This window comes from Crinia signifera, chromosome 8 (genome assembly GCF_055691185.1).
Source record: "Crinia signifera chromosome 8, ASM5569118v1, whole genome shotgun sequence".
Taxonomy (NCBI): domain Eukaryota; kingdom Metazoa; phylum Chordata; class Amphibia; order Anura; family Myobatrachidae; genus Crinia; species Crinia signifera.
The window spans coordinates 72,243,486-72,258,963 of NC_139224.1; the positions used below are offsets into that span (position 1 = coordinate 72,243,486).

The 15,478-nt window shown below is 45.6% G+C and overlaps 1 protein-coding gene across 2 annotated transcripts in view; it reads left to right on the forward strand.

The window, feature by feature from the left end:
- Positions 1–15,478, forward strand: part of ATF6 (activating transcription factor 6) — a 243,267-nt gene that overhangs the window by 22,960 nt on the left and 204,829 nt on the right. For both annotated transcript variants that reach the window (XM_083156669.1, XM_083156670.1), the window contains exons 4-5: positions 73–176; positions 594–720. In XM_083156669.1, coding sequence (XP_083012795.1) covers positions 73–176; positions 594–720 — 231 coding nt within the window. The remainder of the gene's footprint in view (positions 1–72; positions 177–593; positions 721–15,478) is intronic.

Genomic DNA, 15,478 nt, shown 5'->3' on the forward strand with positions numbered 1-15,478 from the left:
CAATATATCTATACTATTACTTTTTTGATTTTCTAGCTATTGTATGTATTTTTTTCTGTTATTTCGTACTAGGTGATTGCATAAAACCAGAGCCACTGTCACCGTCGTCATCCAGTTCTTCTGCACATTCTCCACTGTCTGTTGACTCCCCAGCATCTTCTGCTCAATGCTTGCTCGTAAGGAACAATCAATTTCTTGCCTTAATTCATATTAATGAAATAACATTTTGAACAGTATTCTTGGACTTTTTTGTTGAACATCATGACTTTTACTTCAGCAAGTGATGGCAAAACCTAATTGGTTTGGCATTGTATTACCAAAACTTGTCTTCTATAACAGTATTTTGTAATGCAAACCAAAAAACACCGATAAAGATGTGTCCTGCTACATGTATCCTCAGTATGCCATGCAACACAAGATGTCTCACATAAGTGAGCCAGTAGTTCCTGTGCAACTCTAAATGTGACTTTCCTTGTATGTACAATTAATAACTGAATAAGCTATAACTTGCTTGAGAGAAACAAAAGGGAACACTTTGTATTTGATTTTTCAGCTTTCTAGTTTGAGATTTTTTTTCAAAACATTTCCTACAGGAGGAGGGTGATAATTCCTCCTGCGACCAGATGTCCCCAGTCTCCCTATACTCAGAAGCTTCAAGAGGTCCTGAATCTCCAGAACAAACAGAAATAAAACCTATAAAAACAACACAGCATGCCACAAGTATGTACTGTATCTAAATGTACATGTATCTGAATTTCTATATTGGATAATTTTTTTATTCCTTTATTAATTTCTATATTTTTATGAAACTATTTGTATGGTAGTAATCTTATTACAAAATGAAACTGAGTCCACAAATCATTTGTAACAACCCTTGTAACAAAATTGAACTGTGAATTACATTGGCCAAACTGTACGACAGGAACCAAAATGAGAAAACAACGTGGCTACCTGTCTCTTGAACCAGCAATGCTAATGCGGGGTACACACCAGGACGACCCGCTCACGATGCACATCGTGAGCGGGTCGTCAGTGTCTCGTCCGACCCGCTCACGGTGACGAGGGGGGGCACGACCCGCTCACGATGTGCACCGTGAGCGGGTCCGATCCGATGGTGACCCGCACCCGGCTGTATGGTCGTCATTGAGATCCTACCTGCAGCAGGTAGGATCTCAATAACGACCGACCGACCCGCGGGACCGCGCATCGGATCGGTATCGGTCCACAGCAGGTCAGAAAAGGGCCCAATCAGCACACAATCTACATCCAATTGATCGGAATTGGATCGAGATTGTGGGGATCGGGCCCTAGTCGTCCTGGTGTGTATCCAGCATTACTTTGCATGGCTAATCTTGCAGCATCTTAACATTTGATTCCACCATTAAGTAAAGTTTCTTATATACAAAAAATCCTGGTGGTCATAATTCATTTAAGATGTTTTCTGAAGAGAAGGTGCACTGGATTCCCTTTTTTTTCCCCATTACTGCAATTATTACTTCATATGTATATCATTAAACACTCCCCCTTAATACTGCTTTCACATCGCAAACCCTGCTCTGACCCGGTATTTTAAAATGTTTCTTAAACGGGTCTGAGCAAGCTAAACCCCTTTCACATTGCATTTTGGAACCAGTATATAACTGGTTCATTACCGGGTTGGTACTTTTCATATTGAACCCGTTTCATCCATAGAAAACAGTGTGATGTCATTTTAAATGGACTTTTCTCTTTCGTCCAGTCCGGTGACACAGCTCATGATGGGATGTAGGAGGGTCCGCCAGGAGCCAGGCACCTATGCTTCTAATTCTTTGGGAGCAGGCTCCTTCCTACTGCATCCCATAATGCTTCAGTTAGTTTTAGGTGCCCACAGGAGTGGGTGCTATGCTTCGCAGCTGCGTTTTTTTCTTTGGATTTTTTTTCAGATAGTTAGGTTTTTTTATTATTTTATTAATGCTCTAGCTTAGAGCAGGTTTGCCAGTGTGTTGCTTCTCACTGAAGTGCATACACGCTGAGAGCGCAGCAGAGGCTGACAGAAGCGTGTCCTGTCAGCTCTCTGTGTGCAGAGGGACACCTTTTTATTCCCTCTGCACAGCGCTTAGTCTCTCTGGGTACGCGGTTTTCCTGGGCCCCGGGGGTGTCCTAACCGGCTCCTTGCAGAAGGGGATCTTGGGGGACGGACCCCCCGCGATGGCACCCGCCATCTTGAAGGGTTTAGGGACGGAAATCCCGCCATGGAAGTGAAGACCCTTACAGGAGTCCGGCGCTGCTGGACGACTCCATTGTGTTCCCATTGAGGGAGGTACAAGGAGATGAGAAGAGACAACTGCGGAGCGGCTAATGGGGGAGAAAGCACCAGATGGGCTGGTCTCCCCACTGATGCAGAGACTTGGTCTCTTCCTGCACTGTGTTTTGGCGCCTTTTCCCCATGCTGCGGAGCTGACAGGGTGATTTTCACACAGTCTCCAGTCTCTTCAGAGAAGCGCTTCCCTCGCTGATCGCTGACAGGATTACCAGCTCAGATAAGTACACTGATACATTGATCTGTGCGGTGCCTGTTCATTTTGCATTGTGTTTAAATACATGGCTGAGGGGTTTACTTCTGCTGCTGTGGAGGAGGGAGCGCTGGACATGTTTATTTACTGCAAAAAGTGTGAGGCTAAATTTACATGTGAACATGAGGATCAAGGGGATTTATGCCCGTCCTGTGAGGCTGTTCCCAGTTGGTCACGCGCCCACAGAACGGAGATAGCTGAACCTGCGTGGGCTTTGGTGTTGGGCAGGTCTATGAATGCTCTTACTGAGGCTTTGAATAGGCACCACCTATTTTACAGGATTTGGATGATGATGGTGTGTGTGTGAGGAGAACTGGAGTGGGGACATGGGTGATGAAGTCGAGGCCTTAACTTCAGGCATTGAGGATTTGATTGTGGCTGTTAAGCAGACCTTGAATCTTACAGAGAAGGAAAAGACTCCTGTCTCTTGTGTGTTTAAAAAGAGTCGCAGGGACCCTGTGTGTTTCCCCTCTGATGAGGGAATGACATCTATTTTAAATGAAGCAGGAAAGACTCCTGATAAAAGATTGATGTAAAAAAAGTATGCTAATATGTACATAGGAACATAGCAAAATTTGGGAAAAAGCCCCATTAGTGGATGCCTCAGTTGCTAGACTGTCTAAAGCCACTGCCTTGCCTGTCCAGGGGGGTGCTGCCTTTTAAAGACCCAGTGGACAAGAAAGTGGAAGGTTGCTTGAAGGCTATTTTTGAAGGCGTGGGTTATACCTTGAGGCTTATTATCGCGTCTGCTTGGGTTACAAAAGCTATGATCAAGTGAGCGGAGGAGCTTAGTGGGCTACTCCACCAAAATTCGGAGGCCTTTATACTGGCAGAGAAATTGAGATCTGCCGCAGAGTATGTTTGTGAGGAAGGAGCTAAAATGGCGTCCGGAGTGTCTATAACCTCAGTCTCTGCTAGAAGGGCTCTTTGGCTCAAAGCTTGGGAAGCTGATAGTGAGTCCAAGAAGTCCCTTGAGAACTTGCCCTTTAAGGGGGAGTTATTGTTTGGCCCCGGAGCTGGAAGCCATCATTAAGCAGGCTACTGGGGGTAAGAGTACTTTCCTCCCCACTACTTCCAAGAGTTCAGGCTCCAAGTTTGGAGTTTTCAAGCCGTCCTTTCGGCCGCCATTTCAGGCCGGCAGAGGAAAGGTTTTCAAAGGCCGATTTGGGGCCTTTACAAAAAAGCATGCAGCAAAGAGTGATGATAAGTCCTCTGCATGACAGGGCGGGGGGTCCCCGTTCTGGGCTCAGAGTGGGGAGTCTCCTCCTGCACTTTCGGGACAGGTGGAGAGAATCCATAGTGGATCCTTGGGTCCTTTCCATAATTTCCGAGGGTTACCGGATAAATCTCAGGGGCATTCCATCCAAGAGATTTCTTCCTACACCCTTGCAGCGGACCACGTCACTGAGGTCCGCTCTGTTGGAGGCAAATTTGTCTCTCAAAGAGAAGGGAGTAGTGATTCCGGTACCTCAGGAGGAAAGAAAACAAGGGTTTTATTCAATCCTGTTCCTGGTCCCCAAGCCAGACGGGTCTTTCAGGCCTATTCTACCCACAAATGAAGATTTAAAGATTTTAAATTTAGAAAATTTTTGCATGTCTCTGCGTTCTGTGCTCCTGAGCATAGAGCCGGGGGAGTTTCTGGCATCGGTCGATATTCAGGATGCATACCTCCATGTGCCCATTTACAAGGATCACCAATCTCTTCTCAGGTTTGCAATTGGAGAAAACCATTGGCAGTTTCAAGCCCTGCTGTTTGGTTTGGCAACGGCTCCAAGAATGTTCAAGAAAGTGATGGCGGTCATGGCTGCAGCTCTCCTTCTAATTGGAATAGTAATTATTCCTTATCTGGACGACCTTTTATTCAAGGCGGAGTCAGCGGGAAAACTTCAGGAGCACCTAAGTATTGCGACACAGTTCTTGCAAGATCAGGGTTGGCTGCTAAACCTTCCCAAGTCACATTTAACACCTACTCAGAGTCTGCAGTTCCTCGGGGTAATCTTCGACACACACCTTTACAGCGTGTTCTTACCACACCCCAAAGCTGTGGAGATTCGGCAGATGGTGCTGACAATTCTCCTGGCTCCTGCACCGACGGTGTGGCAGGGAGTAAGGCTGCTGGGCAAAATGGTAGCGACTTTTGAGACGCTGCAGTTTGCCAGATTCCATTCGAGGTCCTTCTAGTGGAACATCCTAGCATGCTGGTCCGGCAATGCCAAGACAATGAAACGGCTGATCTTGTCTCAGGAAACAAGAATATCCTTGGAATGGTGGACAGAGACTCTGCAGATGAAGCGGTCCCTTTGCTCCTGGGACTGGTTAGTCATCACGACGGATGCCAGTCTCAGGGGTTGGGGGGCAGTTGTGCTTCACCTAAGGTTACAGGGCCTTTGTTTCAAGGAGGAATCCAGTCTTCTCATAAACATACTGGAACTGAGAGCAGTATGGAATGCCTTGTGCCAAGCAGAGGAATTTCTGAAAGGATTGCCAGTACGAGTTCAATCCGACAATGCCACTACGGTGGCATACTTAAACCATCAGGGCGGAACTCGAAGCAAGATGGCGATGGCAGAGATTGTGAGGATCTTCACCTGGGCGGAAGTACAGGTTCCAGCACTGTCAGCCGTATTCATTCCGGGGATCCGGAATGTGGAGGCGGACTATCTCAGCAGAGCGGATCTGCTGGAAGGGGAGTGGTCACTCCATCGGGAGGTATTTCAGAAGATTGTAGACCAATGGGGACTGCCAGACATAGATCTTATGGCGTCAAGGACCAATTGTCAAGTGCCAAGGTTTTGCTCTCGCTCGAGGGATCAGTCGGCTTGGGCAGTGGATGCCTTGACAATTCCTTGGTCTTTCAATCTGGTCTACATCTTTCCCCCGTTTCCAATGATCTCGAGGGTGTTTAAGAGGATAAAGAACCAGAGAGTACCGGCCATTCTGGTTGCACCAGATTGTCCCAGGAGGTCATGGTACTCAGACATACTGAGATTATCGACGGAATCGTGGCGACTTCCTCTTCAGCCGGACTTGCTAAGCCAAGGACCGTTCCTGCACCTGGACCTAGCTCGTCTAAATTTGACGGCGTGGCGTATGAATCCTCCTTATTGAGAAAGAAGGGGTTTTCAGAAGAGGTTATACAGACCATGATAAGGGCCCGAAAGCCGGTGTCTGCGGCTATTTACCACAGGGTGTGGAGGATCTACATCAGGTGGTGTGAACGGCAGAGAGTTCATACCTCCAAGTTTAAGGTAGTGAGGTTACTGGAGTTTCTATAGGATGGCCTGTCGTCTGGTTTAAGTTTGCAGTCTTTGAAAGTGCAAATTTCGGCGCTTTCCATTTTCTTCCAGAAGAGGGTGGCTCTGTTGCCGGAGGTACAAACCTTTTTGCAGGGTGTGGCCAGGATTAAGCCTCCTTACAGGCAGCCGGTTGCACCGTGGGACTTGTCTCTTGTTTTGTCCATGCTGCAGAAACCTCGGTACTTGTGGATTATCACGGCTCCCATCGCATGCCATATATATAGTGGCATGCGATGGGATGCGATTTTTGCCGTTTTTAACGTGTTTTTACAAAATCGCATGCGATTTATCGCATGCGTTTTTTAACAGAAAAGCATCCAAATGCATTGAAATTAGTATCAAACATGTTCAATGGCCCCCAAATGTCATTTTTGAGGCTGTACCACCCCCACTATCAACGTGAACCCGAAGCGGGGCGGCGGTACGCGTCCTACGACCTTTTCATACCCCCCACTATCCACGTCGGCGTGGAGTTGAGAATAGAAAGTGTGGCGAGCGCAGCGAGCCCGAAGCGTGTGGCGAGCGCACACGGATACCTTCACAGGTATACGGTTCCCCTCGCGGGCTTCACAGGTGTCCGCGTCCCCTCGCGGGCTTCACAGGTGTCCGCGTCCCCTCGCGGGGCTCGCTGCGCTCGCCACGCTTCGGGCTTGGTGGCTTGCTGTGCTCGCCACACTTTCTATTCTCTACTCCACGCCGACGTGGATAGTGGGGGTATGAAAAGGTCGTAGGACATGTACCGCCGCCCCTCGCGGCCTCGCTGCGCTCGCCACGCTTCGGGTTCGTGTTGATAGTGGGGGTGGTACAGCCTCAAAAATGACATTTGGGGGCCATTGAACATGTTTGATACTAATTTCAATGCATTTGGATGCTTTTCTGTTAAAAATCGCATGCGATGCGATTTTTTTTTCCCGTGCGATGGCCATCGTGGGAGCTGTGATACTCCACAAGTACCGAAGCCTCAATTTGAGCCACTGAGATCAGCTGATCTCAAGTATCTTACTTGGAAGCTTACCTTTTTATTGGCCATTGCTTCGGCTAGGCGTGTGTCGGAATTGGGTGCCTTATCCTGCAAGTCAACATTTTTGATTTTCCATGATGACAGGGCTATACTCAGGACAGTACCAACATTTTTACCTAAAGTGGTTTCCTCATTTCATCTGAATCAGGACATTGTGCTTCCAGTTTTTTCCCCGCCTGAGGGAACGAGGAATAGGGACAGTTTAAAGAAGTTGGATGTGGTTCGCGCATTGCGAATCTATATCAGTAGAGTAAAGGATGTTCGCAAATCGGATTTGCTGCTGGTTTTGTACGATGTACATAAGATTGGGTGGCCTGCTTCAATGCAGACTATTGCCTGCTGGTTGAGATCAACTATTGCGTTTGCCTACTGTAAGGCAGGAAGGCCTGTGCCATCTTGCATAAATGCCCATACTACAAGGTCAGTTGCTTCTTCGTGGGCGGTGCGTCCTGGGGCCACAGCGGAGCAGCTGTGCAGGGCAGCCACCTGATCCTCTGTTCACACCTTTACAAAATTCTACAGGTTTCATGAGTTCGCGTCGGAGGACGCTTCATTTGGACGGGCAGTGATGAGAACTGGCAGTCTGAGCGTACCCTCCAAAGGACTGGCTCGTGAACATCCCATCGTGAGCTGTGTCACCGGACTGGACGAAAGAGAAAAGGGGATTTTTGTAAGAACTTACCATTCGAACTCCTTTCTCTGGGTCCAGTCCGGTGACACAGCGATCCCTCCCTAATGCTCAGTAAGTTGTACCGTTCATGGTTGCCATGTTATGTGTTGCATATATGATGTTCAGGCATTGTACTGAGTTGTGTATCCTAGTGTGCTGTTGAAGTTTAACTGAAGCATTAGGGGATGCAGTAGGGAGAAGCCTGCTCCCAAAGAATTAGAAGCATAGGTGCCTGGCTCCTGGCGGACCCTCCTACATCCCATCGTGAACAGTCACCGGACTGGACTCAGAGAAAGGGGTTCGAACGGTAAGTTCTTCCAAAAATCCCCTTTTCTGGCTCACACATATGACGGCCAGCGCTCACAGCACCAATCACCCCTGCAAGTCTAAACCTAGACTCCCAGGCGTCCCCCTAGTCACCCCCATAGTCAGTCTCAAACTAAATTCCCCATATTCTGTCTAAACCTATACGCCCAAGCATCATCCTAGTCACCCTCATAGTCCGTCTAAACCTAGACGCCCCATAGTCCATCTAAATGTAGATGCCCAAGCATCCCCCTAGTCACCCCCATAGTCCATCTAAACCTACCATTTCAGGGTATACCAGACAAGGAGTGCAACATCAGCTATAATTAAGCTCCATAATCACACCAGGAGTCATGGCAGGACACAGACAATATACCTGACAGTATGCATGTACTGGTGGATCAACATGTGTTGGGCTGTGTTAGCCTAGCCATATGAACAGTCAGACCAGGAAGGAGGACCAGAATAAGGTTAGATATGTAATACATGTGTGCAAATAAATAAAACAAATGTAGCTCATGTTCCCGCTAGGATGCGGGTAGGTTGCAGAGGTGCAGGGGCAAATTGGCCGCATGTGCCTCCGGTGTTTAGAAAGGTAAAGTGGCTCCACTGATATTCTACTACAGGAGGCATTGTGGCCCCTATAGCATCACCAATGGAGAGATGCCCAGCCATCCGTGTAACTATGGGGGTGCCTGGCTTTCTACATAACTAATGGGGCTGTGCTCAGCACTTACATAGGTGCTGGGTTTCCGCCAAGTTCTCCCCATATTATAAATACATATGCATGCGATCGCAGATTCAGGCCCCCTGTATGCACATACAGTATTTGGCACAAAATTCTGAATAGCTATTTTTGATCATTTGTACTTGTTACTGAATTAGGCCCATTGTTTAAATAATCAAAAGCTTATTATCCGTGCTAGCTCAACCGAAGATAACTTTTTCACAGATATCAAAAAGCTCATTATTACTATACTACTGAAACTGTTCCATATAGAGTTCCAGTGCATCATACATAGACAAAGACCAATTATGGATGGTACTGTAGCATGCTGTCTCATTACAGAATCTCCATCTGGGTGTGACAAAGGATTTAACTGGAACTATTGCAGATTTAATGACATTTAATTTGTTCTGTTAGTCCACCAGCAATCTGTTGGCTTGGTATTATTTCTGTGTATTCTGCACAGAATGGTACTTCTAATCATGAAACACACATACTTACACTTCTGCATAATCTAGGTATTTTAGACAATTTAAACCTCCTTGTTATCTTTAATTATACAGTTATGCTTAATTTTTTAAAGAAATGTATTTGTCTTAATTACCATATTTTCTCTTTCATCCATCCTGGTCACACAGCTCAACCATGGGATGTAGGAGGGTCCGCAGGAGCAAGTCACCTATGCTGACTTCTTTTGAAAGGCAGGCTCCTCCTCCCTTCTGCATCCCAGAGTTCCTCAGTTCATTTTAGGTGTCCACCGGAGTGGGTGCTGTGCTGACTGGCTGTGGGCTGCAGCCGCTTTGGAGTAGAGTAGCTAGGTGTTTTTTATTTTATTAATTCACTAGTTAGTGCAGGTTATCCAGTGTGTTTCTTCTACAAGAAGTTCACACCCACTGAGAGCGCAGCAGAGGCTGACAGAGGCATGTCCTGTCAGCTCTCTGTGTGCAGAGGGACGCTGTCTGCTCCCTCTGCACAGCGCTTAACCTCCTTTACTGAGAGGTTTCCTGGGTCCCGGGGGTGTCCTGAACCGACTCCCTGCTTAGGGGGGGATTGTGGAGATGGACCCCCCGTGATGGCGGCCGCCATCTTGCAGAGCGGTACTTATGTAATATCTGGGCTCCCATTTTTCTTATGAGACCTCGTCCCCTTGCGGGGCTTGCTGCGCTTGCCATGCTTCGGGCACGGTGGCTCGCTGCGCTCACCACACTATATAAAATCAACTCCATGCGTAGTTGGATAGTAGGGGTATGAAAAAATGGGGTGCATTTAACATGGGAGCCCAGATAATACATAAGTACCGCAAGAGTTTATAGGCTGAAATCCTTGTATAGAACGGGAAAGGGGAATGGGGTTGGGGTCTGCACCAGCTAGCTTTGTACTGTTAATGTAAATACTGGTCTATATAATTCAGAATCCTATCTAACTACTTACTACTGGAGTAACCTAATCTCCTATTGGTCACCTAAGCTCCCTATGAGGAATGTGTCTCTGGGTTTTAACAGGTGACAGTCAGTGGTGCACCCCCAGTTTTAAAGAATTTCAATTACGACTGTTAGGTTCAAGGGAGAACCAAAGAGAAAAGAAGGGCACTGAGGGCACTCTTTGTTCTTAAGGATTATTTAGTGCTATGACTACTCTGAAAATATAACTTTTATTTGAAACTCAATAAAATTATTGACCACCTCTCATATTTTTTGTGTTTCCACACTTCAAAAATATAATAACAATTCAACTATCCACAATTTCCTAACACTGAAGAGAGTATGACAAGTTTGTAAGAGAGTGTGGTAAAATGACCATCATATCCACTGCCACTTATCATCCAAATTCTGGAATGGTTGTGTGGTTAAATCATGGGTCATATCCACCTTATGTCCTTTTTGCATATAAAAGTTTTCTTCCACCTAAGTATTTGGTGGTCAGGAAAACAAAGGGTCAGCCCTATACGGTGCTATCTCACTTCTGCTGTGCATCTTTCATGCCCTTCCGGCAGAGGAAAGAGAGCGAGGGGCCCCAGGGTTCTGACTTGGGGATAGAGCAGGTAGCTGACAACAGTGCCAATATGATTTTTCTGGTAACTCTGTTGCCAAACAGGCATTGCAGGGTCAGAGATTATCTGCAGCGCTGGGTTAATGTGCAATTCTTGGGGTTCGCAGGTTTTCAAAAATAACAGAAAGACCCAAGAGGTTGAAACAAGTAGATGAGCAGCTGGAGATTGGAGCTCACAGAAAAGTAAAAAGCCGCCAGACACAAGGGAGCAGTACCAGGGTATATACATAAGTGAAGCCTGGGAGAGGTATCCAGATAACATCGGAGCCCCACAGCATACATTTAAAGATCAGCGTCCTGGTGACCCTGCCAGACTGCGAGCGCAGGCAGGTGCTGGCTGGTGAGAGGAACGCAGGCTGTGTGTTCTTTTTGCTCTAAGGATTACCTGTCCCTATCTCCTACAAACGAGGGAATACTTTATCCAAACACAGGGAAAACCCGAAGGGTCACCACAGTGGCAGTGTGGTGCCTGAAGGGAAGAGTACCAGTGAAGGAGCAGCATTTCATCCTGCTAAAGAAATCCCACTGAGAAACATCTAAGTCAGTGGTTCCCAAACTGTGTGCCGTGGCTCCCTGGGGTGCCTCGGGACACTTACATGGGTGCCACGGGTTGGTGGTCCAGGACCAATTCAAATTATTTATGATCAATTATTTGTGGACAAAACCAGTGATGGTGGCTGCCAATCATAAAATATGTACAATCAGAAGCAAATCCTGCCCTTTACCACATAACTGAACCTAAGAAACACATAAAAACACAATCTAGTTCATATTATATATTTTTGGGGGGGCCTAGGGGTGCCGTGGAAAAATTCTGCTACTATAGGGTGCCGTGATTCTAAAAAGATTGGGAACCCCTGATCTAAGTGGTAGGAGATTCTGCCCCCAAAAGGTCCGGTGAGCCTATTTTAAAACTTTTTTTCTGCAAGGAACGAGACTGTATACTGTGTTTTATATTTTGTATTTTTTGCAATTTTTTATTCATATCTTTGGGAAAAGTTTTTTTACTTATATCTTTGGCAAAAGTTTTTTTGCATATATATTGGCTTCATACTTAAAAGTTTTTTTAAGTAAAAGAAGAAAAAACTTCTGGAATAATCTGTTATTTTTGAAAACCTGCGAACCCCATATAAAGAATTGCACATTAACCCAGCGCTGCAGATAATCCCTGTTTCTGCAAAGAGATTGTCCATTGAAATAATCATTGATTGAATATTTTCACCTGGGATTCAGCAGCTGCAGGGGGAGAGCGCTTGAGACTGTGTGGACTGACTTTTTTAAAGAGAACTATTTTAGATTATGATTCTACCTCCGGTAGAAATTAGTGCAATTTATTATTACGCTTAGTGGATTATTGTTACATACATAAACCAAACTCGTTTAAAGTATAATATAAATTATGTGAAAAACTAAAACTTTAAACTCTGTAAAATATCCTTAAAGTGTAGTGTATAATTTAATGGGATGTCCACGACATTCCTAAATTCATTATGCATTATTCATTGTACAGTACTCATTATACAGTATCTGGTCAATTAAGGAAGACGCCATAGTTAATATGTTCGTTCATTCCATGTGGGTTTAGAGCATTCAAGCTGAAGGTCCATTCGCTCTCTTTCTTCAGGAGATCATTGGTCAGATCTCCTCCTCGGATTCATAATGTGACCTTCCCTAGGCCGCATACTCTTAGGTCCTGCCATCTGCCATTATGATGATTATGAAAATGGCGTGCCACTGTTGTGAGCTTTTTCATTCTGCTTATATCCAGCGCAGCATTGTGTATCGTTCCTATGTGTTCCAGGACAGGCTGCTTCAGTTGTCTGGTCGTCATCCCCACATAGCGTTTTTGGCAACTACATGTAATGCAGTATACTATCCCCTTGGTGTTAAAGTATCCTTGAATCCTGCGTGTTTTCCCGAAGCGATCTACTGTTTTGGTTACTGCCATATGACTTCATGCCTTGCAATTCCCACAGGGATATGTCCCTGTTATTGCTGTTTCCTTCCTCTGTACTCTCACGTAGTGGCTGGTGACCAGGTGATCTTTAAGATTTCTCGCTCGCCTCCAGCTCATTGATATCTTTCCTCCCAAGTTGCTTGCTAGTATTGGGTCAAGGTGTAATACCGACCAATGTTTTTGTACTGCCTGTTGGACCTCTCTCCACTCATGACAGTAGTTGCCCACAAATCTGATTTTATTACTTTGCTTGTGCTTTTTGGTTCCAAATATCAGATGTTCTCTTTCTTTGGACTCTGCAGTTCTGGCTGCCTTCTTAATTGCTTTATTACTGTATCCTCGTTCCTTTAATCGGCAGGATAGGTCTTTACTCATGATCTTAAACTCTGAATCATTGGAGCAATTTCTCCTTAATTTGAGAAACTCTCCTTTAGGAATATTTTCCACGGTCGGTGGGAAATGTGAGCTAGTTTGATGGAGGAGTGTGTTTGTTGCTGTCTCTTTACGATAGAGCCTCGTTGCTATCATCCCTTCTTCATTTTTATGTATCATGAGGTCCAGGAATGGGATTTCCTTCTGACTGATGGTATAAGTAAGTCGCAAGTTAAGTTCATTGGTATTTAAAATTTGTATGAAGGAGATAAGTTTTTCCTTATTGCCTTCCCATATCATAAAGATATCGTCTATGTAACGATTCCACATAATGACGATTTTCGTAAAATTAGTATTCTGCTCGTTAAACACTAGTTCACGCTCCCACCAACCGAGGTAGATATTTGCATATGTGGGGGCACACGCCGCCCCCATTACCATGCCCCTCACCTGCAAATAAAATCGGTCGCTGAACGTGAAAAAGTTGTGATGTAATACGAACTTCAGGAGTTCTATGAGAAATCCATGGAATTCATCATGGCCACTGCTTTGAAGAAAATACTGTAAGGCTTGTATGCCTCTCTCGTGTGCTATAGAGGTACAGGACACCATAAACTGATTTTCCTCCAATGGGATATCATGCAGTTTCCTGAGTATATCCGCCGTGTCCTGGGTAAAGTTCAAATACGTATTTTCTCAAGTGCAGGTCAAGGAAATTGCTAGCCTTCTCTGTCAGGCTCCCTATCCCCAAGACTATGGGGCGTCCTGGGGGATTGTTCACATCTTTATGCACTTTCGGTAGTGCATAAAACGTGGCTATCCTTGGATTATCAGTTTGTAGATGCCGATGTTCGTTCTTCGTAATTGTGCCCTTCATCAGGGCCGTGTTGAGGATACGATCATACACGCTTTTATAGTTCTCCAATGGGTTGAGCAGAATAGGTTGGTAGCACTTATGATCATTCAATTGGCGATTGATTTCCTTTAGGTACTTATCCTCTGACCCATGATTTAACCACACAACCATTCCAGAATTTGGATGATAAGTGGCAGTGGATATGATGGTCATTTTACCACACTCTCTTACAAACTTGGCATACTCTCTTCAGTGTTAGGAAACTGTGGATAGTTGAATTTTTTATATATTTTCGCAGTGTGGAAACACAAAAAATATGAGAGGTGGTCAATAATTTTATTGAGTTACAAATAAAAGTTATATTTTAAGAGTAGTCATAGCACTAAATAATCCTTAAGAACAAAGAGTGCCCCCAAACAGAGGTTTATTTTCTCTTTGGTTCTCCCTTGAACCTAACAGTCGTAGTAGGCTGAAATCCTTAAAAGTAAGTGAAGCCTATCACAGGAGCCCAGCACAGCTGGACGCTTCCAAGTGATCCTAGAAGGAGGGGAAGCACTGGAGGTGAGAAGAAATACCGGTGGGAGCGACTGAAGGGGAAGAGGTGCCAAATAGGTTTCCTTCCCCGCTGAAGCAGAGACTTGGTCTCTTCCTGCCCTCTGTTCTGGCGCCCTTTCTCCATGCTGCGGAGCTGAAGGAGGATTCACTTGCAGTTCAGAGTGGAAGTTTCTCCTGGGTAGATCTTTCCCTGGTGATCGCTGAGGTTCCATTGCAGCAAGTAGACAGATAAGTACACTGTACTTTATTCTGTGCAATTGCCGGACGTTGTGCACTGTGTGTTAGCATGACTGTACAGGTGTACTTCTGCTGCTCTGGGGAGGCAGCGCCTGCCATGTTAGTTAACTGCAAATTTTGTGGTGTTAAATTAACAAGTGAACAGGTGGATCAGGGGGATTGTGCCCCTCGTTAGTCTGTGCCCAGTGGGCACAAGCTTAGAGGTCTGAGCAGTCTGAGCCTGCGTGGGTGGCTGCCTTGAGGAAGTCTATGAATGCTTTGGTTAAGGCTCTAAATAGGCAGAAGGAGGATTCTCTAAAAATCCCCTGGCCCCCTTTCGTGGTATTCAGACATACTGAGGTTGTCAACGGACTAGTCTCGATGCTAGAAATAGGGACAAGCTGAAGAAAGTAGACGTTGTTCACGCTTTGCGCATATATGTTGAGAGAGTAAAGGATATATGCAAGACGGATTTGCTTTTGGTATTGTATGACGTACATAAGAGAGGGTGGCCTGCATCTAAGCAGACCGTTGCTCGAAGGTTAAGGTCAGTAACTGGGCTGTGCGTCATTGGGCTACAGCGGAGCAGTTGTGCAGGGCTCCCACCTGATTCTCTGTTCATACCTTTACCAAATTCTATAGATTCCATGAGTTCACGTCAGAGGACGCTTCATTTGGGAAAGCAGTGATGAGAACTGTAAGCCTGAGCGTACCCTCCCAAAGGACCAGCTCTTGAACGTCCCATGGTTGAGCTGTGTCACCAGGATGCACGAAAGAGAAAAGGGGATTTTTGTAAGAATTTATAGTTTGAATCCCTTTCTCTGAGTCCATCCTGGTGACACAGCCATCCCTCCCTTACGCTCAGTAAGTTCATGTGTTGTCATGTTATTGGTTATGTTAA